At 32.8% G+C, this 24,611-nt stretch overlaps 4 protein-coding genes across 7 annotated transcripts; 3 read left to right on the forward strand and 1 right to left on the reverse strand.

The window, feature by feature from the left end:
- Positions 1-1,943: 1,943 nt before the first annotated feature.
- Positions 1,944-4,233, forward strand: LOC127256836 (vicilin-like seed storage protein At2g18540). Its single transcript, XM_051283052.1, has one exon. It carries the CDS (start codon positions 1,992-1,994, stop codon positions 2,580-2,582), a length of 591 nt encoding a protein of 196 aa, XP_051139009.1. The 5' UTR covers positions 1,944-1,991; the 3' UTR covers positions 2,583-4,233.
- Positions 4,234-7,429: 3,196 nt separating this feature from the next.
- LOC127256837 (subtilisin-like protease SBT3) lies at positions 7,430-9,909 on the forward strand. Its single transcript, XM_051283053.1, has one exon. The coding sequence runs from the start codon at positions 7,478-7,480 to the stop codon at positions 9,773-9,775; it is 2,298 nt and encodes a 765-aa protein (XP_051139010.1). The 5' UTR covers positions 7,430-7,477; the 3' UTR covers positions 9,776-9,909.
- Positions 9,910-16,311: 6,402 nt separating this feature from the next.
- LOC127257014 (photosystem I chlorophyll a/b-binding protein 5, chloroplastic) lies at positions 16,312-18,268 on the forward strand. 2 transcript variants are annotated; one of them, XM_051283274.1, is made up of 6 exons: positions 16,312-16,558; positions 16,625-16,757; positions 16,833-16,945; positions 17,046-17,150; positions 17,345-17,437; positions 17,989-18,268. In XM_051283274.1, the coding sequence occupies exons 1-6, from the start codon at positions 16,350-16,352 to the stop codon at positions 17,999-18,001; spliced, it is 666 nt and encodes a 221-aa protein (XP_051139231.1). In that variant the 5' UTR covers positions 16,312-16,349; the 3' UTR covers positions 18,002-18,268. The 2 variants fall into 2 exon arrangements, with proteins under 2 accessions (XP_051139231.1, XP_051139230.1); XM_051283273.1 differs by lacking the exon at positions 17,989-18,268 and having other exon boundaries at positions 17,345-17,718.
- On the reverse strand, positions 18,092-24,384 carry LOC127257013 (protein WEAK CHLOROPLAST MOVEMENT UNDER BLUE LIGHT 1-like). 3 transcript variants are annotated; one of them, XM_051283272.1, is made up of 4 exons: positions 24,132-24,384; positions 20,413-20,675; positions 20,084-20,334; positions 18,092-19,945 (listed from the first exon to the last, which is right to left on the reverse strand). In XM_051283272.1, the coding sequence occupies exons 2-4, from the start codon at positions 20,672-20,674 to the stop codon at positions 18,092-18,094; spliced, it is 2,367 nt and encodes a 788-aa protein (XP_051139229.1). In that variant the 5' UTR covers position 20,675; positions 24,132-24,384. The 3 variants fall into 3 exon arrangements, with proteins under 3 accessions (XP_051139229.1, XP_051139227.1, XP_051139228.1); XM_051283270.1 differs by having other exon boundaries at positions 20,084-20,675; XM_051283271.1 differs by lacking the exon at positions 24,132-24,384 and adding an exon at positions 23,144-23,372 and having other exon boundaries at positions 20,084-20,675.
- Between the last annotated feature and the right edge of the window lie 227 nt (positions 24,385-24,611).

The raw sequence follows: 24,611 nt of genomic DNA on the forward strand, positions 1-24,611 counted from the left end.
GACTTGTGACTCCCTCTAAGACTTCCTAGGGTGCGTATGAGTGAGAACAAAGCGCGCTGAAATAACTTGTGTTGACCTATGGGCCAGTCTACGATCTTGACACACTTGACTTTGCGTTGCTTACGGGTCAGGGTGTTACAAATGTGTTGCAGAAGCCCATTGAGAACACCTAATTCTAAGGTTCTTACTTCAATATTCACTCTTTAAAGATTTGAAATTAGTGTTGTAAATCACCTTATTCTTGAAACCAATCTTTTTGTTTAAGTATTGCTACCTAGTGTTGTCATTTTCTCATTCGTTTTCCGTAAAAGTATTTTTGTTGCGTTTAATTCTGTTTGTATCTACCATCATTTAGTGCCTTTATGGACCGCCGAACACATTGTAAGGATAATGACAAATTGTTCCACCAATTTCATATGTCATAATTTTCTATTTCTTTTAAACTGACATCTAATATTGTGTTACGGGATGATAATCAATCCAAATTTGGATTTTTTTTTATTTATTTTATTTTTTTTAGACTTGCATGATTTTCTAGAACTTTTGATCATAGATCCTAAGGTAGCCTTCAATTCTCTTGTTTTATAGTGGGTATTTGTGCTCATATTTTGTTCAATCATATTCTAATAGTATACAAAAAATAGATAAACATTTTAATCAAACTTCTTAGCTAGTTGAGGTTGCAATTTTGTACATTTCCTACATCATCTAATCCGTCGTCTTGATCCCAAATAGATTGAATGATCCTAGAATACCTGAAATACCTATGTCCTTATCTTTTAGGGCTTTTTTAAAAACTTTGGTTATATATTATATATATAATATATATATTTTTGTAATATTTATGAAGAATTATTTTAACGAAAAAATTATTGAATTAACAAATTTTAATAATTTTTATATTTTTAATTTCTCAAAAATAATTTGATTCATTTATAATATTGTATTTATAATTAATAAAAATTCAATATTTATTGTAAATAAAATATTTGATCTCAATTGATAATATTTTTATTTTTTTTCTCTCCTTATATTTCTATTTTGGATAAAATTTATTAAATTAAAATATACTTAACAAATGTTAATCAATTTAATTAACACATAACATTAAATATTCATTTACTTTTTTACGTAATTTTAGAAATATTAGTATTATATTGAGATATAATAGGAATAAAATAGAAATGATTAAAATAACTTTATTAGTATATGTGACAAAGGTAATGACATTTTTGTAATGTCAGGTAAATAGTACAATTACTTAAAAAAAATGAATACTTTGTTATGAGACGGACTAAAATGAAAAAATGGATACTTTATTATTGGACGGAGGGAGTATTATATATCGTATAGACCAACCCAAAATCTCTTTATTTATATATCTCTTATCACAAAATAAATATGTTTATATATATTTAAAACTTCACATCTTTTATAAAATTAGTTTAGGTTAATTATAAATAAATAAATATATTTTTTATTAATTTATATTATATAAAATTTTATTCTTTACAAAATTATATCCATATTGCATATATTTTTTTTCCCATATAATTTTAAAATATTTAAATACGTATTCTATTTTTTTAGTTATATATTTTAAATTTATTTTAAAACAATTAATATAATTAATTATATACAAATAATAAAATAATTCATATCCCACTATTATTAACTAATTAAATATTATTATTTTAAATAATGTATTACTAATGAAATAGATCAATTATCGAGAGAGAATTAGATATGTTTTCTATTAAATAAAATATATAACTAATATCTAAAAAAAAAAATTTTTTAAAAAAAAAATATATAAAGAATGATGAACCATGAAAAAGTATATTTTAAAATATAAAAAATAGAATGTAAGCCCTTTAAGCCCAATAAGCCCATACATTATTAATGCATAAAAGCCCAAATAACGAGCACGTACAAGTTACATCATTCCAAAAACCCTAGCTGAGAAGACTGTCCAATTTCATTTACCTCTAATGGCGTGCACCATCGATTTCCGACGCCTGGACGAGGGTTTTGGGGGTAAGACGTCCAAGCGCAAGAGATCCGAGCAGGAAGCCGCCAAGCAGAATCTGAATCAATCGAATGAGGATGAATCAATGGACTTGGATACATTCAACCAGCCGCAGTCCAAGCGGCAGGCCGTCCAGTCCTCCGATGACCCCAACAAGCCGTCCTTCGGAAGGCCGACGTACGACGGCGTGATCGCTGGGAAAGTGTCTGGAAGGAACTGGAAGGAGGTTCGGACCCATCGAGCGTCTGCGGTGCACGTGAGCAAGAGAAAAACGACGGTTGAGCAGAGGACGAGGGAGAAGGAGGTGAAGAAGGCGTACAGGGAGAGGATGAACGAGCTGAAGGAGGAGATAAGGCGGAATAAGGAGGAGAAGCGGAAGCTCCGGGAGGAAAGGGAGAAGAAAAAGCAGGAGAATATTCTGAGGTCCGGGACTAAGCTCCAGGTAATAACAAACCCTAAGACCCTGAAGAAGATAGCTAAGTCCAAGCAGAGGAAGCTTCTCAAGGTTGTACCTGATGATATACTTAAAGGAAACAAAAACTCCAAGAAGTAAGGGAAATTGTAAGGCTTCTGGTATCTTATATTTAGCTGCAATTTTGGGATCAGTAATTAGCATAATTAAACAAGAATTCCGTGAATCTATCTGTTTGTTTTCATTGGGTATGAAAGTAAAGAAGATTACGATTAATGTTTGATGTGGTTCTGCTTAGTGTAATTTTGGCTTGCTTAGAATTTTTCTTGACAATGGCTGCTAGAAAATTCTGTGGCGATACTGTGTTACTTTCTTTCTTTAAAATTTGCATATTGGGGGTTGTATTTATGTGCTTGATTAAGTTGCTCTGAAGATGTATTATTTTGTTGAAATTACTGTTTTATGTAGTATGAGTTGCTCGACATAAGGCAAAGTTAAGAAGATTACAATTGATCGACTGTCAAGTGTATTTGAATCTAAGTTTGTTTCGGGGAGCTTCCACTGTGTTTTCTTCAGTTTGAGTTAGTTTTTTCTTCAACAAATTGTAGAGTCTGCAATGTGAGTTGCAAGTCTTGGGTATGCTTATTAGTGACCTGATTTGAGTTATTTTTTAAATAGGAAAAATCTAGGTTTTTGTTTGCCATGTTTTTAATGAAAATTAGTCGTTCATAGTGATATTTTGATTTTACTTTGAGAAAAAAAGGAAAAAGTAATGAAAAATAGTACGGAGTGAGGACTAATTATAGTGCTGATTGGACAGCATATGGTAATCTTGGTAATCTTATGCACAACACATGGTTGCTGTTGAAATGTATATCATTAGGATGTGTTGTCAATTACATATTATTTATTGTATAGTGTTAGTGTGTGATATGTGCTTAAGATCAATGGAAATATGCACTGTTAGTTATATAATACATTATTATATTAACATTACCTGTTAACCTGTGATATGTATTGAGATCAATGGCGACAGATTATATAATGTGATGTAAGTTCACATGTTGTATTTGTATTATATCAACATAAGCTATGTGTTGTCTATCTGTGCATAAACAATTTACCGTCAGTAACAGCTACCATGTTTTTAATGTATTTTATCAACGATTTTAAGAAAGAATAATGCAATCTCTTAAATTTTATTTGAGAACTCCCATAGGGATGTCATTTCAAACATGAGTTCAGTTGATTCATCCCACTTATTTGTGATTGTCGTAAAGTTGTATAGAGCATGTCGATTCACAATTAGTATATAGTTATATAGAGAAGGCTGGTTGAAATACAATTCATGAATATGCTTAAACCCACCCCGCAAATGTAGTTACTTGACATACGGCAGGGGTTCATTGTTTTCTAGCAACCTCTATCTTTATTGCCATTCAACAGAATTATGCGTGTGCTTGTCAATTTGTTTGAGTTCAACCGGCGAGCAAAAGATCATTTTTAGTATGTGATATCTTTCTTGAATAGCTAAAGTAGTCTATTTCCAATCCGAGACTGCTGTGTTTCGTCAATAGCTGAGATTGCATTTCGATATATCTTAGAAGTGTGTTGGAGAGTTTGGAGAATAGTATAAAAAATAGTTTGACATAATTCAAATACATGTTGGATGTCGTAATATTTTGTATACACACATTTTTTGTTCTGTTATTTTAAATGAACAATAGGTATTTTGTGTTATTGTTTGGAGAATGTACTTTTAAATAAATGTGTAAAAACTATGGTTTTGTGACCCTTTTCTGCTACTAGTTTGACACTTTAAAATTAGACAGACATTGTGTTAATTGCAACAACTACGCCTTGTTTTATAGCATGTGTTACATGAATATGCTTCTTGTGCCGAGATCAATGATAGTATATGCCGTAGATAATCGTGTATATTGTGGACAATTATCAGTTTATATGTTAGTATTTATATTATCTTATTTTATATATTGTGTTGTCTCATTTTTGTTATATTGTGTGTACTATTAACATGGTATGATTATTATTTTTTAGTCACGAAGATTAAGAATAATAATAGTAATAGTTCAATATTATTTCTGTTCGGCTCTGAGGTTTCATTTACTTAGTGTTAGATATTTGAATATTAATATTATATAAAAAAACATACTACAAATTAAAGAAAAAATTACAAAATTACTTCAATTAGTGTTTTGTAATATTAATAAAAATATATTTGTAAAAAAAATTATAAAAATATTTTTGATGTTAAATGATTCGTAATAATGTAACTTTTAAATTAAAAGTTAAATGGGTTTGGGGGGGGGGGGGGGGGGGGATTGACAGTAGTGAATAAAAGATTTACATAATACTACTATTTTTAATTGACAGACTGAACAAACTTGTGGATTCAATTGAAATAATAGTAGCATTAGGTAGACTATTAATTTTCATACCCAAAATTTTAACTATTAGTGAACTCTATTGAGCTATTCATTGCAATATATATATATATATATATATTCGATTAATTATTAATTTCTTATTCTCGTCACTTTGTGTGATTGTAGTGTGTGGTTGTAGTTCAAATTTAATTTGAAATAGAATGTTAATTTAATTTTTTCGTAAAAATAATATTTTGGTATAATATATTGTGATATATATATATATATATATTTATTGAAAATTATACATACTAAATAGTATAGATTTATATTTGAAAACGTAAACAAACAAATTCATTCTTTTGTCTGGTTAAACTTTAGTATCATAAACTGAATAGAAGTTAAATAAATTATAGTCTATCCGTCCCAGTATAATAGTCTTGTTTACCATTTTTGTTCATCTCAAAACAATAGTCTTATTTTTATAAATAACCGTATCACCGTAAAACTATCCATATTTTTTCATTATTATTACACAATTGCCATTATTTTTTACACTAATATACTCCCAAGGACAAAAAAATCATTTATCCTTACTTTTTACAAACTACCAATATAATATCAATATTCCTTCAATCTTGCGCCCAACACAACAAGACTATACTTTTGAGACGGGGGAGTAATATAAACAAATAATATTTTAAAATATAAAATATAATTTAAATAACTTAAATCTTTGCATTTTATTGTTTTCTTCACTTTCTCTATCATATATTCAAGATTATTATTATTATAATTATTCAATTTATATACGTATTTTTGGAAGTTTCTGTGTTATTTAAAAAAAAATAAAAAAATAGAAAAAGAGAGAAGAAGAAGATGCTTTCTTTGGTTGAACGTATGTAAATTGAGTTTTGACTTGTCAATACTAAAATTTTAAATTGTAGTAATAATTATTGATATACTAATAATATTTTAAATACAAAATTAATTTTAATACAATATTAAAAAAAATAATTTTATATTTTAAAATATAAATAATAAATGCTAAATTGCACAAAATTCACCGGTGGTTTCATGAAATTGCACAAAATCTCCCATATTTCTAAAATTGCGTCAAACTCCCTCGTGGTTTTATAAATTTTGCGTCTAACGTCCTCAGTGGTCCTTATTCAACGGTATTTGACCTAAATGTCCTCAAACTGCGAATAAATTTTAAAATCTCAATTTATAAACCTCTAAAATTAAAAATATATTTATTTTTTTTATATTTACCCTAAAAAAATATAAATATACTCAAAAATAGTTATTTTTTTTCACTTTTAAGAGTTTATTTTTACTATTTTTTTAGGCTAAATATATAAAAAAAAAATAAATATATTTGTAATTTTAGGAATTTAGAAATTGAGATTCTAATATTTATTCTCAGTTTGAGCGCATTTAGATCAAATACAGTTAAACAAGGACGGCTGAGGGGGTTAGATGCAAAGTTTATGAAACCATGAGAGAGTTTGACGCAGTTTTAAAAATATAAAAAATTTAGTGCAATTTCGTGAAACCACGAGTGGATTTTGTGCAATTTAGCCAATAATAAATAATAAAACCGTCAATAAACACAACCCGAGACCCCCACAAGCAGAGCATCAATTAAAGTTAAATGCGTGTAGGTGTGACATCCCAATTCTACATACTATTAAATTTCAATACCCTATTCTATTCTATTCTATTCTATTGTACTCATAGATTGACTAATTTGTACCCAAATAATGTTAATAAACCATTCATTAATTAAGTAACATTTCTTAAATTCAATTAAATTTATGGAGACAAATTTGGGCTCTATTAATTCCATACAAGAAAAATACCCCAAAGAGGCTCACATAGGAAACTCAATTGGGTAACATTACTTAAATTAAATTAAATTAATGTAGGCAAATTTTATTTATTTTGTATTCGATAATGTAGGTAAGATTTTTTTTGGTTTTCAGGATAAAGAAGTAAAAAGTTGTTTGTGTTTTGAGTATTAATTCCATATAATACATTAACCGATGACAATAAATAATATCACAATATAAAATATATATATATATATATATATACAAACACACTCAATAAGTATGATTGATTGTAATAAATTGATAAATATATTTACTGTATATAAAATTATATCATGTACTATCAATAGTCTCGTTTTACCATTTTTATTTGTTTTAAAGATAATAATTTTATTTTCATAAATTATCATATTATCGTATAACTAACTATATTTTTTTTATTATTATTATTGTTACACAAATACTGTTATTTTTATACTTAAATTGAAATAAACTCATAAGAACAAAAAAATTTTACCTATACTTTCACCTTGTTGCTATTATAATATTAATATTTTTTAAATACAGTCGAGACGAGTCCCTCAGATATAATATTAATATTTTTTAAATACAATTAAAACGTGTATTGTACTGATATAATATTAATATTCCTTAAATAACTCGGGAGGAGTTCACGAAGAAATAGACAAAGGCCCATGCCCTAATCTTTACCATTCCCACTATATATAATACATAACTGCTGCTACAATATAATTGTCACATGCATATCTAACAATTAAAAATAATAATAATAATAATAATAATATCGATTACCATGAAATCCCTTGAACTTTTGTTCTTCTTGCCATGTCTATGTCGCGTCTTCTTCTTCATCTTCTTCATCTTCAAAGATCTCATGTCTACTGTTGCAGTTGCAGATCAGTTAGAAACTTACATTGTCCATATGGACATATCTTCCATGCCCAAGCCCTTCTCTTCTCATCACAACTGGTATTTGTCGATGCTCGCGTCGATATCCGACGACGAGACGGCCGCGGCATCGAAGCACATCTACACCTACACGAACGCCGTCACCGGGTTCAGCGCTGTGCTCTCGCCGTCGGAACTCGACGGCGTGACGCGCTTCCCCGGGTACGTCTCTTCGGTGAAAGATCGACCGGTCGAGATCGATACGACCCACTCGTACGAATTCCTCGGCCTTGATGATAAAGGGGGTCAGATAGAGTGTCTGGATTTTGGATATGGCTGGGATGTGATCGTCGGGGTAGTGGACACTGGAATTTGGCCGGAAAATGAGAGCTTTAAAGATGACGGGATGCGCGAGGTCCCTTCGCGGTGGAAAGGCGCGTGCGAGTCGGGTGCGAACTTTAGCCAGAGCTCGTGCAACAAGAAGCTCGTCGGCGCGCGGTATTTTAATAAAGGGCTACTCGCAAAGTATCCGAACTTGACTATCTCGATGAACTCGAGTCGCGATACGGAAGGGCACGGGACGCACACTTCGTCGACCGCCGCCGGGAGTTGCGTGGACGGCGCCTCGTTCTTCGGATACGCCTCCGGGACGGCAAGGGGCGTCGCGCCGAAGGCGCGCATCGCCATGTACAAGGCTTTGTGGGACGAAGGGTCGTCTTCTTCGGATATCGTCGCGGCAATAGATTCCGCGATATCGGATGGGGTCGACGTCTTGTCCTTATCGTTCGGAATCAACAGGGTGCCATTGTACGACGACCCCGTGGCTATATCGACATTTTCCGCGATGGAGAAGGGCATTTTTGTCGCAACGTCGGCCGGGAACGACGGGCCAGAGGACGGGACGTTGCACAATGGGATACCTTGGGTTCTCAACGTCGCCGCGGGCACGATGGATCGGGAATTTCGCGGGATCTTGACACTAGGAAATGACGTTTCGGTCGTCGGGTTATCGGTATATATAGGGAATTACTCGTCTGTTCAACTCCCGATCGTTTACGTTCCCGATTGCCGTGATAAGAGCTCGTTAAAGGCCGGGAAGCACAAAATCGCCGTGTGTTTGGATACCGACGGCATATGGACGGAGCAAGCTTATTACGCCAAGAACGCCAAGCTCGGCGGCGCCGTGTTCATAACAAACGCGACTGATATATCCTCCCCCGTCGACGCATCGCTTCCGTACGTCATTCTCGACTTCGACGAAGGCGGAAAAGTTTTCGATTACTTACAAAATTACCCGAAGAAGCCTACCGCAAGATTTAAGTTCCGGAAAACGGCGCTCGGGGTTAAGCCGGCTCCGAAACTAGCGAGCTATAGCTCGAGAGGTCCGTCGAAAAGTTGCCCCGTCGTGCTCAAGCCCGATGTATTGGCTCCCGGCGACCTGATTCTAGCCTCGTGGCCACCCAACATACCCGTCGCTGTCGTCGACGCGCCGGCGGGAAATCTCTCAAATACCTTCAACGTAGCGTCGGGAACGTCGATGGCATGCCCACATGCGGCGGGCATCGCCGCCCTTTTAAAAGAGGCCCACCCGGGTTGGAGCCCGGCCGCCGTCCGATCCGCCATGATGACGACGGCGTATACGACGGACAACGCCGGCGCTCCGATAAAAGACGTCGGCTCGAAGAATGCGGCGGAGGCGGCGGGACCGTTCGGGATCGGCGCCGGCCACGTCGATCCGATCAAGGCGTTGCGGCCGGGGCTCGTTTACGACGCGACGTCGCGAGATTACGTCAATCTTTTATGCGGATTAAAATTCAGCGTGAATCAGATCAAAACGATCGTTCGGACAGTGCCGATCGACTGCTCGGCGCCGTCGCTCGACCTCAATTATCCATCGTTCGTCGCTTACTTTAACTCGAATTCGAGTGTAAGAGAATTTGCGAGAACTTTGACTAATGTTGGGGACGCCAACTCGGTATACGCGGCGAAACTGAGTAAAATGAGAGGTTTAAAAGTCAGCGTTTTGCCCGAAAGATTAGTGTTCGAAGAAAAACATGAGAAGAAAAGTTACAGGCTGAGAATCCAACTGAAGAAGCCGATGAAGAAGGATTATTCTGTGGTGTACGGGTCGTTGACTTGGGTTGACTTAGCCGCCAAATTTAGTGTAAGAAGTCCCATTGTGGCCACCAATTTAGTACCATGATCGTCATCATGATCGTATGTATATGTCATTTACAGTAATTTATTTCGACACGACCTAACCTAAGACATATAAAACAACGAATCATGTGTTTATTTTTATTTTATTTTATTTTAATAACTGTTATTTTTCAAGTATACGATCACTTCAAGAAAATATCATTTATATAACGGGAGTTTTTTTTTCTCTAAATTCATTTCTTTCGTTATTGATGACATTAGAAACGAAATTAGAAATTAAATTACGTTAGCTACGTGAACTTTAAGGATTGATACAAATCAATCCCAAACAAAATGTGTTAAATCCTTGGTGTAGATTAAATAGGGAGACATTGATTGCTGAGTTAGGTATATTTTAAATTAATGAACTTTATCGAACATAAAAAAATGTTGAAAAAATTTTCATTTATTTTGAGACATAAGACATATGTATTTTTAATTGAATGGGAAGTTTATAAAAAAAAAAAAATAGAAGTATTAATAAATACTCCCTCCTCCGTGCCCCTTTATCCACTTGTCATTTCCGTCTCTTTATTTATACTGCCACTTGCCTTTTTAAAAAGAATTATATATTTTAATATCATTTAAAAAAAATTAATTTATAATTTTTAAAATTTTAATTAGACTAATTAGTTATCTTAATTTTAATCAAAAATTAATTTTATTATACGATAATTATTTTTACTAATAAATTCTTAATTATTTACTAATTATACTCGTCATAAATTTTTGTGTCTAAGTAAACGAGACACCGTAGCCTGAATGGAAGAGGTATAACATTTTATAAAATAAAATAATACTACTCCCTCCGTCCCTTAACAATATATCAATTTTTTCATTTTCGTCCGTCCCATAACAAAGTATCCAATTTTTTTTAGTAACTATACTATCTATCCTTTTAATTTACAATATATTACACAAATGTCATTACTTTTATATCATACAATACTAATAAAGGCAATTTAGTCTTTTTACCTTTACTTCTACTATATTTCAATATAATACTAATATTTCTAAAATTTCGTGAAAAAAGTAAATTGATATATAGATATGCGACAGAGGGAATATATTTTTACGAAGAACCATGGAGGTAAATAGTAGAAAAATTAATTTGATATTCAAAACTAAATAAATTATATATATATAATTCTATATACTCCATATATTTTTATTATAAGCTAAAATAGTTTCCAAGTTATTATGTTTGTTTAATCCATGAATTTATTCAAAACACACATTGAAAGAATAGTAGTTGTAGTTCTGTGTAGGGATGTCGACGGGCGGGTTCGGGACGGGTTCTGCAGGCCCCGAGACCCGCCCCGCTAGAAAATATTAGGCTCCGAGACCCGCTCCGCTCCGCTTTTACCCGGCCCTAGGACCCGCTCCGCCCCGAACCCTCTGGGTTCGGGGCCAATCCGACAAACCTGTTTTTTTAAAAAAATATATAATAATAAATATTTTTTTAATAATCGAATACTAAAACAAATAGCATTAAAAGCACAAAAAGAAAATCTACCCATAAAAATAAGATAAATAAATAAATAATATATTTTTATTATATAAATATACATATATTAGGTATAATAATTTTAAAAAATTATTTGGAGTAGACGACTAATTAAATTTTATATTTAAAATTATTTAAGTAAATAAATAATATATTTTTATTATATAAATGTACATATATATTAGTTATAATAATTTTAAAAAATATCCGAGTTCAGGTCCGGGTCCGAGTTAGGGCCGGTTTTTAGTAAAACTCGTAACCCGTCCCGAACCCGACCGAATTTGAAATTTTAAATCCAAAACCTGCCCCAAGACATATTATTTAGACCCGAATCCGCCCCATTAAAAGCGGATCCAGGGCGGATCCGGGGCTAACCCGCCCCATTTGACATCTCTAGTTCTTTGTTATAAAAAAACAAATAATAATAATAATAATAATAATAATAATGGAAAAAATTTAAGTGAACTTGCTTTAACTAAGAAAAGTGGTAATAGAGAGTGAGGATATGTTTTGTTTGTATGTTTATAGATTGGATTTCTTATCATTTGTCATCATATTTTTTAGTCTTGTCTTCTTCAAAATCATCAAATTAAAGATGTTTTTTGGTCGGTTGAAATATTATATTGAACATTAATTATTTTTATTTAAAATATCATATCAAAATTTTATTTTAATTTAATTTTTTATTATTTTCGAACATTGGTATCTAGTCTCAATCCTCAACAAAAAAAAAAACAAATATAGTGTATTTTGGTGTGAGATTTGTGTTGATCATAATTATTTTTATTTTTTTCAAACATATTTAATCAAATAGTATTTTTTATTTTAAAAATATCCTATCAAATATTATATTTTTCATCAAAAAAAAATAAAATAAGTGGACATGCCAATCAAAATAATTGTGTATGGATTGGATTGTAGTGTGAGTTAAATGGGTGAAATATCCTCAACATGTGTGGTCCAAACTTCCCACCATCCATCTCTATATCTATATCTATATTCTTGTATTTATTTGTATATTTTTATTATATAATATTATGTTAAATAATAATTTATACTTAATAAAAATTCATACAAAAAACATAATACAAAATATAAATTTATCTTCTTCTGTCATTTCAAATTGAAATCAATTTTATTCAATTCTACATTATTTTATCTTACAAAACATCGTATTATCCAAACAAGATCGAACAAGCCCAAATGAACTCAAATAATAAAATTGCTATATGAATAAAACTCGAACAATAGGAACGTGCTCGAGTTTTTAACGAAAAATTATGTTCGATTTCGCTTTTTAACCACTCTAATATATATATATATATATATATATGCACATCCTATATAGACAACTCAAATAGGACTGTACAAATAAAGACAATTAAAAGAAATTTATATTTATAAACTGTTGGAGTGCAAACCTAAATCAAGAAAATTGCACATCTTATAAGTCTTAGGTGAACTCCACTGGTACGGGACTTTTGAAGAATATTCAAAAACAAATCCGTGCAGCTCAGCCCAAAGCGGACAATATCATAAACTATATGCATGCACTTACATTTCTATATATAATAGAAATTATGAAAAAATTTAATTGCTAAATGTGTGACTAATTACATATATAATGAGAATTATATGATTGATCAATTAAGACACCCACTTTGCAAAAATTGGTAATAAATTATACTTTGAGTAAATGGTTGTCCCCAACATCTCTAAAAAAGACAGACATATATTATATGTATATATATTCAATGATATGATTTTTGAGTTTGTGTAACAATGATTTGAGTGATGATGTGATTTTATGTAATAGTGAATTAATGTGATATTTGATTAAAAATTGTGCATATATATATTGAAAATAATAAAAGTCCAAATCAATCACAACCCTAATTTGCTTTAACAAATATGTCGTATAAAATGACATTACTTTAATACATTATAGATCTCTGTTATAACATGTAAACTTGCTAATTTAATAGCCCTTTTTCATTTTACAAATAATAATAATAATAATAATAATAATAATAATGAAAGGAAATGAAGCAACAAATTACAAGAAATGAAAAAAAAAAAAAAAAAAAATAGAAGAAAAAAAATGAAAGCAAGAGATAACCAAGTATTAATGACACCATAATTAAAAGAAGATGATTTACGGTTCAATACGTGGCATTAAAAATATTGATTATTTTAACGTTTGCATCAAGTATTCCATATGTCAATTAGATTATTCATATCATTTTTCTTTTTAGAAAGGATTATCTTAATCTTATTTAAAAAAATTTATCTTATAATTTTTTAAAATTTTTTATTAGATTATTTTGTTGTTTTAATTCGTAATTATATGTATTTACTGTAATTACTTTTAATAATATATTTTTAATTATTTAGTAATCATAGATCTTATAAATTCTTGTATATACAATAGTGACGTTATATGCGAGACAAGGGAGTATTTTATTTCAATTTTTTTTAAAAAAAAAAACTCAATAGTAGTGTACAAAACAATAGTGGAATCCAATATTCCATACGGTAACATGGAAACTTTGAGCAAACTTCCAAATGCATGTGATTGCAACTTTGGCAGTGAAACCCATAATTTATTATTATTATTATTATTATTATTATTATTATTAATTATTACTTAAAATTGTGTGTTTCTTTACACCAAAAAAAAAAACCCTAGGGCGTGTTCGGTAGAATAGAGATTTCAGTTGAGAAATGTGGAAAAAATAAATGGATCGGACAAGAATAAATGATTAATATAATAAAAGAGAGTTTTAGCAAGTGAGAATCGTGAAAAAATATTTATGATGATTTTTTTTAAAACAAAAAATTATAAATTATATACGAAGTTTTGTAAAATCATATTTTAGTGTAATTTCTTTTAAAAAAATCCTAAAAAATTAAATACTTGAATGATAAATTTCAAATAATTTTTGTAAAACTGAAATAATATAATATAAATAATTATAAAAAATAAATAGTACAAAAAAGAATAATAAAAAATAAAAATATATATACTGAAATATCAATTCTCTCTCAATATAGGAGAGAAATAAAAATAGAGAAATAAAAATGATTTATTTCTCAACTTCCATTTCTCTGACTCAAACAAATAAAAAAATGTAAACATTTTCATTTCTCTGCTACTAATTCCCTGTACTAAACATACCTCAAGTTTCTACTATTTGGATTATGCGTTTTCCGACAAAAAAACAAACACAAATCTGCAACTGCGCACTAGGTAAACTTTGATGTCAACTTATGACCTCACGGTCACGAATCCAACTCCTACACCATCAGGCCATCCCTTACGAAACTACAATATTTTTTTATATTAAAGTTCCACGACCAATATAGATATGGTGTATGAATAGTTTTGTTTGTCTGTAATACCGACCAATATACAAGAGCTGCTTGCGTGGTCCTAATATGGTTTTTTCTTTTTAACTTTATACAATAATAGCGTTGGATTTGGCAAAATAAAATCAATTATACAAACATTTTGGAATTTTGACACTATTTAACTAAAAAATATATATTTTTCTTTACAAAATATCACATCAAATACTAAATTTTTTACTATTTTTGAAATTTTAAATTTTTTAAAATCTCTATCTACCCTGAGCATTGAAGATAAAAGTTCATAATTTTGTCGAAAAATAGTTGATGACATTTGGAGAAGGTTGGCTAATTAATCAATCAAAATAATATTATATTAGTTAACATTTGTGTCCAACTTATGTGACCATATTTTTTTTGGACAAGAGAGAATATAATTTTTGAATTAGTCGTAGAAGAGCACTAATAAAATTTATACTTCCTCCGTCCAACTAGAAAGTATACACATTTTTATTTTTGGACGTCCAATTACAAAGTAAACATTTCAATTAAATACCTTACTTTTTCCACAAATACCCTTACTTTACATCACATCATTACTTTTATATCAAAAAGTAAAGACAAAAATATCATTACACTACTTTTAACTACTCATTATAATTAAAATACTATTATTTTTTAAATATCGTGCCAAAAACGGAGGGAGTAATATATATATATATATATATAGAATTAAAGAATTAAACAGGGCCGTTATGGGGTGAGTAATAAGGAAGATTAATCAAACATTTATTAAGCATAAAGTGGAGTTAAAAAAATTAAAATAAAGGGATTTAGAACATGTGATATTTGTATTTCTTTTGTCAAGCTTTCCTATACTTCATTATTTGTATACTATGTTCTTCGAAGAAAAAAAATAAAAAATAAAAAAATCCTCACAAAATATACCATTAAATATTATTTTAATATCAAAGTCAAATATATTTTTTTTCAAATTCAACCAAAAGAAAAAAAAAAAAAAAAAAAAAAAGGTACTACTAATTTTATTTATTTATAATGTCTCTAGATAAATCTCCTCCTTGGCAATCCAAACAAGGTGTACTTTTTTGGGCAAAATATATCTATTCAATTTGGATTGGACTTGGGTGGGCTGAACCATCTTAGAACAAGCACAAAAGGTCATTGCTATTTTATGGTTTAAAATTGAAACAAATACTAACTACGATGGACCCTAAATACTATACAACATTCAACCTCAAGCATGCTAAGAGAGAGCTCAATAGTAACTTATTTCTTCATGGTTTATACGATTGTATACTTTTTGTTTGAAATGTTTTTAAAACAAGTTAAATAAGCAAAAATTGTAGAAAAAAATATGCGGTAGCATTTTTAATTATATGCAATATTTTGGTAGCTCATTAGGCAAAATTTGAATTTTGAGAATAATTTTTTAAGGAATTTAGTCGGATTAATTTTCAATGAGCAGATTGAAAGTTTTCTATCTTCTTCATACGAACATACCTCGAGCTGTTGTACAGTGTAAGTTCCACAAGCCATAGTCTTAGCCATCTTCTGTAAAATCTAGTGCTGCAAAAAGAGACAGGTAAGTAAGAAAAAGGATAAGTGGGACCATGCTATCAAGTAACCCCTCATTGTGGACCTTATCTTGCCAAGAATGTAATGCAATGTGATGTGATGAGAGGAAACCAAACCTGTAAAAAAGATGGAAATTGCAGTGGGAAGATGCTTACATAGTTTGGCACATTCTGCTTTCCCTGCAAGAAAGATCACATGTTATAAAACAGGCTATGGCATTGGCAGGAATACTACTAACTGGATTGTTAAAAGGAACTGTCGTACCGTTGTAGTTCAAGCGCAGGATCGCCAAACATGGCTTCCTGGACTTGACCCTCCGCCTTATCTTGATGGAACGTGAGTAAACCACTTTGTTGGATTGCCTTGCCTCTTTTCTGCCTGATTGTTGAATCGTTCTTGCAGGCTTCCTGGAGATTTTGGATTTGATCCTCTGGGGCTTGGGGAGGATCCGGAAAGCTTGAAGTGGTACGTTCAGGCAGAGCTAGTTCATTCCCGGTTCGCCATGGCTGGAGTAGCTGGAATTCTTGTAACAGATGTTAGTGAATTTGAAGGCATTGCAATCTTTTTACCTCCCTGTCATGAAACCTGTTTTTATCTTTTATGATTGCAGCTTCTACGTGTGACGGGAATAAGCAATTTGCCTGTCTGGTATGAAGCTGGAGCCACCAAATTTGGTTTTGCTAGCACGCAGACGTTGTTCATCGTTCAACTACTGCTGATGGGGTAGTGAAGAGCTAATGATCTCATGTCTTGACCTGAAACTTGACCAAACAGATCAGTGAAGTTACAGAAACATTTATACATGGTTATGTTCTCCTTGCAGTTTTGTTGAAACCAAAAGATACATGGATTTCAAGAATCCAGGATCTCAAGCCAAAGAGGGATCGTTTTTCGGCATAGAAGTCGCCCTCGAAGGGCTGGAACCAGGGTAGTACTCTGCATCTATATGTATACAAGTTTTATTAGTTACAACAAACACACAGAATTAAAAAACACTCTAAATAGGTGCACCATGATAAGAGGACCTCTTTCTGCTACCCTAATTCCTATCTACAATACAATGATCTACTCGGGTTTTGATGAACAAGAAACTAAAATTCGAGTTATTCTGGTAATCTATAGGTATCCTGGAGGACCACTGCTTAATCCTCTTGGCCTGGCAAAGGACATAAAGAATGCTCATGAATTGAAGCTCAAGGAGATTAAAAATGGAAGGTTAGCAATGGTGGCTATGCTGGGCATATTCATACAAGCTTATATTACTCATGTCGGTCCCATTGACAATCTTATAGAGCACCTCTCTAATCCTTGGCACAAAACAATCATTCAGACACTTTCTGGATAGACTTCTTAAGCATTCAGAAAAATTTCGTCTAAGTCACATCATTCCAATTCTTTTTCTCTGTGTCGAGCAAAAGAGTAGATATACTGCAAATAATTTGTTCATTGTATTGATTTAAATCACAAGGAGGTTCCAACTAGTCTATCTTTCGACATATATGTGACATGGAAAATAGGGAATGCAATTATATTACATAGCTTAAGATAAAAACATTGTATAAAAATATGAAAACTGGAACTTAAAATGTATGTAAAGATATAATACAAATATAATGCGAGTTTCTAAAGACACACCTACTCTATAGAGGTATTTATTGATCTTGCACGCCATGCCAATTTAAGCACTATAAACAAATCAATATATGACTTGGTTTGGACAAATCAAACTATTGTGTAAACAAATCAATGCTCTTGTATGACTGCAGACAATTCGCATAAAGAGATAGCAGAATCAAGAAATTTTCTGGAAACTTGTTTCGGGGAATATAAAATTGATGAAAGATAGCTTACTATATGAACACGTGGATATCAGTTGTATGCACGCGACTTCTTTTTCTTGAGGAACATGAAGATCTTCAGGAAGAGTTGTCTCTTCTTTTTCTTGGTAACCCTGGCTTCTGGGGATGTATCCGTTTCTGTGGTGCTTGCATATGTGTTTGGACTTGGTGTTTGTTGAAAAACCAATGAATTGGGTGTGCTGATAAAGTTCCTGGTTTCCATTACCTCCTCAAAACTTTGTTTTGGACTTCTATTTGCAAGAACAGATTCACCAGCTTTTCGTCTTTGTTCATGATCAGCTCTCCATTTTCTCAATTCCTGTTCAATGCTCAATTTTCCTTCTTTTGCTTTCTCGGACTTTTGCAATGCAGCTTCTAAGGCGTCCTTAGTTTCAGCCATCTCACGGTTGGCTTCCTCCAGCTTATTCAAGCTCTTCATTTCAGACTCCTTTGCAACCTCAATTTGAGAGAGAGCAGCAACGACCCGACTGTTTGCCTGCTCTTCAGCTTCATGGGCCTGTTTGCTAAGCTCATAATATTCTTCCAAAGAAAGTGTTACGCCGGTAGGTGAATCCTCACCCGTGTTCCTTTGGGCAGAGTCACTATCCAATAATGCATTTATAGCAGCGAGCGCCAATTCCTCTGAAGCCTTCGCAGCTTCTATCTCTTTTTGTGCTGCACGCAGCTTACTCTCGACTGTACTGGCAACTGCCTTTGTGTGTTCCAGTTGTTGTTTAGCATTCCTAAGCTCATCTCTAGCGGTCTCTGCAAGTTCCTTTGACTTATCAGCTTCTTGTGCTGCCTCTTGCAGGTTTTTTGGAAGCTCTACCATCTTCTCTCTTTCTTCTTTCTCCCTTATCTGAACAACAGCAATTTCTGACTTTGTCCTTTTCAACTCAGCTTCAAGGGATGCAACTGCAATCGAAGCCATTCCTTCCCGCTGCTGAATGGAAGCAAGTTCAGCCTTTTCATTTTCGAGTTCTGACTTCAGCGATGTGGCAGCCACCTTCAAGATGTTAACTTCGTCGTTTGTTTTCTTAATATTGAGATTTATCTCTTCGAGTTCCTTCGTTGCTGCTAAAAGAGCCGCTTCAATCTCCCCTCGAGATTTTTTATCAGTTTCTTCGAGGTCGTCATTGTGCAACTTACCTTCCCCTGTCTCTTGCTCCAATTTCGATTCCATGTATGCCGTCAGTTCATCTTTCAAATCTTGCAGTAAACCAGTTGCCGTGTCCAATTTTAATTTCAGATCCTTTGATGCTGATAGCTGTTCTGTTGCTTTCTTGAGTTCCTCCTCTGCCTCCTTCAAATCCTTCTCCCAGTTGAGCACATCCTGTTCTCTTGCCATTACTGCTCCAATTCTGTGATCTTCTGCCTCAAGATGTGCAGCGTGTGCATTTTCCAAGGATTCTTTGGTAGAAATAAGCTCGATGGTCAAATCCTCTACGGACTTCTCAAATTCCTTTGATATAGACACAGCTTCTTCTGCTTTTTTAACGGCCGCATCTCTCTCAGCCAACAACACAGCATAGTCTTTCTTGAGTTGTTCCAATTCAGCTTTGACAGTTTGAAGTTCTGAAACAGCAGCTATATGCCTCGTTCGGGCAACCTCAAGCTGTTGTTTGGCTGCAATGCTAGCTTCATCCGCAATCCCTTGCTCCATCTCTTTCACTCGGAGATTTGCAAGTTCAGAATCCTGTTTTGCTTGTAACTCTTCCTGTTGCACTCTTTCCAGATTAAGCTTTAACTCTTCTACAAGTCTCTTGGTACTGTCTAGCTCTTGCAGAACTTTTACCTTTGCCTCCTCAGCATCCTCAGACTGTTTCTTGTACAATGGTATCTCTTTCTGAGCTTTCTCAAGTTCATGTTCTATCACTTTTCGTCTCTGTGTGGATGCAAACAAACACATACACAGTGTTATGATAATATCATTCACATCAGAAATTACACTTATGACAAATGCAGCAACGCATACAAATATCGAAGTATTTATATAAAGTAAGATCTCAAGAACAGATTTTACCTCCACAATTTGCATGCGATGGGCTTTCCAGTCAACAATGCCCCCAAACATCGACACTGCAGCCTTCACAGACTCAAAAGGGGCTGTTGTGTCTATTAAGCCTCTGTTAAACTCAACATTGCTAAGAACTTGGTCCGTGTACTTATTGCTCCCATTAGAACTCGCTGCAACTTTGGCAGGAGATGGCTTCAAATTTGTTTCAGTTTGTTCTTTCAGTTGTTTTTTTGTGTCTGAATCTGTGGGTGATGCAACTGCATCATCCAGTTGGGTTGCTTTTTCAGATGTATCAACGACAGCGGATGCAGATGCAAAGTTTGCCTCTGATGTACCTGATGGAATGGATTCGGAGAGGCCTATATGGCTTTTTGGTATTTCTTCATTATCCTGCACTGCAACAGTTGCCTCTTGAGAGACATCGGGCACTGCAAGGTTCTTTCCTGAATCTCCAGCTTCATGGCCTGCAACCTCAAGTATCTGAGACACATTTGATTCTCCAATAGTATCTTGGACAGCAGACGCTGAATCGTCATCATCCACTGAAGATGAGACAACCAATGCAGAAGGTTCACCATGTACACTGCTTGCATCCATTCTGTTGTCATGGTAAAAATTTAATTTAGTACCTGAGTACCCAGACCCAGTCTAATAGACCCATTCAGGTCCAGGATACTAATTCCCCAGCAATAACGACACAATGAAACACAGTTGAAGCTGATAAAATCTGCTTATTGTTACACTAACAAAATCCAAGACCAATTAACTGTTTCAATGGAAACGTTGGGCATGCAATCTTAAATTCTCCTCTGCATTTGGAAAGTAAAATACTATATATATATATATATATATACACATATATAATAGGAGATGGGCTAGATTACAACCCAAGGATACACATATAGGGAGGAAAATAGACTGAGGTTAAGTAAACTGAGAATTATCCTACTTGCGATAAGGAGCTATACACTGTAGTGAAAGCATGGGAGAAGTGGCAACTTTATATAAGGCCTACAGGATTTGTGACCTCTAAAACACTTGAAGGGCCAACATCAACTGAACAAAAGGCAAGCACAATGAATTCCATATATATATATATATGTACAGACACATACATATACATTTCCGTCTATTAGTGACTATGAAAAGGGGAAGGAAACATTGTTGATGATGCTCAGAAATGCAAAGCACGCTTCTTACGTTGGCTAATGCTAAAATAACAGGATTTGCAATAATAAAACAAACATAGAATTCTTTAAGATATGTGCTTTGTGAAAAGCATGGACAAAGTGAGGTTTTGTCTAATTGTGTTTTATCTACCTATTTTCATGATTCAATTTCTTAATTTCCCTCCAAGAGCATCACATCCAATCACTATTTTACTTAAAAAACATCAAAACCAAAAAGTACAAAAACTAAATATAATATTAAAGTATATATATATATATGTATGTATAAGTAAACAAACCTGAATGTTTCATGAAAATGAATAATTTGCTTTATAAACGTAGGGTGTGTTTGTTTGGAGATTTGGATTTTGATTTGGGATTTGAATAGTAAAAATTTTAATTGTAATAGTAGTATGATATGATATAAATAGGTGTTGATGTGATGTTTTAAATGGAAAATTAATTTATAGTATAATATAAAAAATAAAAAATAGGTGTTTGATTTGATGTTTTTGGGGAGAAAAAATTTAATGAATAGTAAAATTTTTCAAAAATCTTACAAACAAACACACCCGTAGTGTATTTCGTAACGATCCTTATGAGAGTTACTGATTGCAAAAGTGCATTAAGATGCTCTCATGAGAATCTTTGGTGGATCTCTAAAACACTTTAAGGGCCAAAACAAACAGAACAAAAGGCATGCGAGATGGGTAACCTTGACCGATATCTTGCCATTTATTATTAAGTATAAGAGGGTGAAGGAAAACATTGTTGATAATGCTCTGTCATGCAAACACACACTCATTAGTCATTATTCTAGCTAATGCTAAAACAAATTGAAAACTTGACATTATTGTCTCATGTAGAGTTTGCTTACAACTTAGCATAGATTCATCAACTCTCTCCTCCTTCATTCTATTGTATGGTTGGTTTCAAACACGGACACCTCTAATCTCAATCCATTGCTTAGCAGTAAGAATCTCAATTTTAGTGGCAGGAACCAAGCTTAAAGGGTCAAGAAATTGCATATGTTTCACACCAATATAGCCAAGCCAACACAAAAGATGCCCCAATAAAGGCTGTGGCGACAGTGAGTTCTTTGTCAACTGGAAGACAAGGAGTGGTTGCTGGTTATATCTTAAGAGAGAAAGATTTCATATACAACATTGTTCCAAGCTATTGCCTAGAGAAGATAGACCATTTAAAGAGTTAGAATGAATCAAAAATTAATTAACACCAGCAAACTTGTTTTATCAGGTGAGTATGTTGTGCATACCTAGCACCTTTAATGTCACAAATTTAAGTTTGTTTGATGTAGGTGATTAACATGATTAGTGTTTCAAGGGAGTGAGTGGTTGTCTTAGTGAATTAAGACCAGTTTCCAATTTGACAATTACCTTTAAATGGAAAGAAAAGATTGGCATGTCATGATCATTTTATATACTGAAGTCTACCCCAAGTTAAACCCATTAGCTTCGAGCCAGAGCAAAGCAACTTCAAGATTATGTAGCTTACATGATTCAATGCATTATAACATGCACTGTTGAGGCCGAGGCAAGATGAGTGTGAAACTGGGCTAGAATAGTAATCCATAGCTCAAGTGGAGCAGTGTGAATAAGATTTATATGAGAACACCTAGCAAATCTCTTCCTTTAGTAAGTTTTCAGTTTTTATGAGGAAACCAATTTCAACAGACTTCCTTTTCAGCAGAGTCTATTTTAGGTGAATTTTCTTTTAGCGAATTAGTCAACTAATGCCAACGATGCACTAGTGCAAGAATATATGCAGCCAATGTCACTAGTATATACTTGAATCACTTTCCCAACCTTCAGATGAAATGGGGAACGACAAAAACAACCTAATAGAGAAATTCTAACCTGGTATAAATAGCAATTACCTTCTTCTTCACTTCGTCATTGTGAGCTTTCTATGCTTGTTGGGTTGATACTTGAGTAAAATTCAGGTTATGGTGGTTGATCATCTCTATGTTAGTGGTTCTTTTTGTTTTGAACTGTTGGACTCTTTTCGATTAGTTCCACTAGAATTCTTGGTCAGCCTTGGCAAATTTTGGTTCTGCCATTATTATCCTGTTTCATCCTTGTTTGTTTTTCTTTCTTATTTGCTGAGTGAATCCACAAAAGCTCTCCACTAGATTCAATTTTTACCATAAAATATAAAACTAACAACAAATCAAAGCACTCTCTGAAGAGGAAAGATATAACTAAAAAAACACCAGACTTTCGAATTGGTAGCAGATGTTAATATTCCTCCATATCATATAATTAGCCGCTCTAGACTCCCACACATTTTATATTACAATTCTTTACAACATGAAATACCAACCAACCGATTTGCATTAAGAGGTATAAATGAAAGATGTTCCTTCCATAGATGTGTGTAACTAATAGATATTAAGAATTAATCAAACAAGTTATTCCCAATTTCTTTCCAATTTTAAATAATCCAATTTTCAAATCCACAGTAGTTACAAACACTAATAATCAATGATTTTCATTCTCCCCACTCAATTTCCACATATTTATTTCTTCAACAAAAGCACCACAAGGAAATCATAACCTTCATCAATCATATCAAATTTACTTAATTTATTCCATCCAATGCTTCAAACCAACGCTGTAACTTCTGGAATTATTCAACAATTACCGCACTGAATAACACCATCTACAATCAACAGCTCTGTTCACTAAGCTCAAATCGAAACACAAAATACAAATCAAAGTCAAAACCGAACAAAGATGACAAACGGATAAACACAGTAATCATTCAAGTTTCAAGTTCTCCCAATCAAAATCAATCAATACTGCAATAGAAAACCGCATATATAACCCAATATAAATTGGCATAGAAATCGAGAAGAAACTTACCTGGAGACACCACTGACGACAATTAAAGAGAGTACTTATCACTTCGAATCAGTTTCAATCTCCCGAGAGATTGAGTGCCTACTCAAGAACAGTACTCAATAAGTAAAAAAACGATCAAGACAAAACGAGGTCAGACTTGAGAGACGGGGAAGATCCATCCATCCATGGCAGATTTGTTTCTAGAAATTCTGTGGTTTCCGTAAGCAGCAGCGTCTTCTGGGGTCACTTGACACATCACTCACCTTTGCTTCTATTCTTTTCGTCTTTTGATTAATCCATTAACCTACATTTTAAATAATGGAATAATAATTTTAAAAAAAATTTATTTTAATTTTTTATCAAATTTTATTATTTATTTAAAAAAATAAACAAAAATTATCAAATTAAATATTTATTTTTAATTATATTATAAATATAATTATTTAAATTCAAAATTTTTAGAATATTAACTATTTTACAACTAGCAGTGCAACGAAATTT

The sequence above is a fragment of the Andrographis paniculata genome, unplaced genomic scaffold (genome assembly GCF_009805555.1).
Source record: "Andrographis paniculata isolate CXL003 unplaced genomic scaffold, ASM980555v1 Contig57END, whole genome shotgun sequence".
NCBI lineage: Eukaryota > Viridiplantae > Streptophyta > Magnoliopsida > Lamiales > Acanthaceae > Andrographis > Andrographis paniculata.

Bases quoted from the DNA above. Each gene is read 5' to 3' on its own strand.
- LOC127256836 (XM_051283052.1), top strand. From the start codon at position 1,992: ATGGCGTGCACCATCGATTTCCGACGCCTGGACGAGGGTTTTGGGGGT.
- LOC127256837 (XM_051283053.1), top strand. From the start codon at position 7,478: ATGAAATCCCTTGAACTTTTGTTCTTCTTGCCATGTCTATGTCGCGTC.
- LOC127257014 (XM_051283273.1), top strand. From the start codon at position 16,350: ATGGAAATTGCAGTGGGAAGATGCTTACATAGTTTGGCACATTCTGCT. The intron at 16,559-16,624 runs GTGAGTAAACCA...TCGTTCTTGCAG, and splicing joins CCGCCTTATCTTGATGGAAC to GCTTCCTGGAGATTTTGGAT. The intron at 17,151-17,344 runs GTAGTACTCTGC...GGTAATCTATAG, and splicing joins CTCGAAGGGCTGGAACCAGG to GTATCCTGGAGGACCACTGC.
- LOC127257013 (XM_051283270.1), bottom strand. From the start codon at position 20,674: ATGGATGCAAGCAGTGTACATGGTGAACCTTCTGCATTGGTTGTCTCA. The intron at 19,946-20,083 runs GTAAAATCTGTT...GCATCCACACAG, and splicing joins ATCGCATGCAAATTGTGGAG to AGACGAAAAGTGATAGAACA.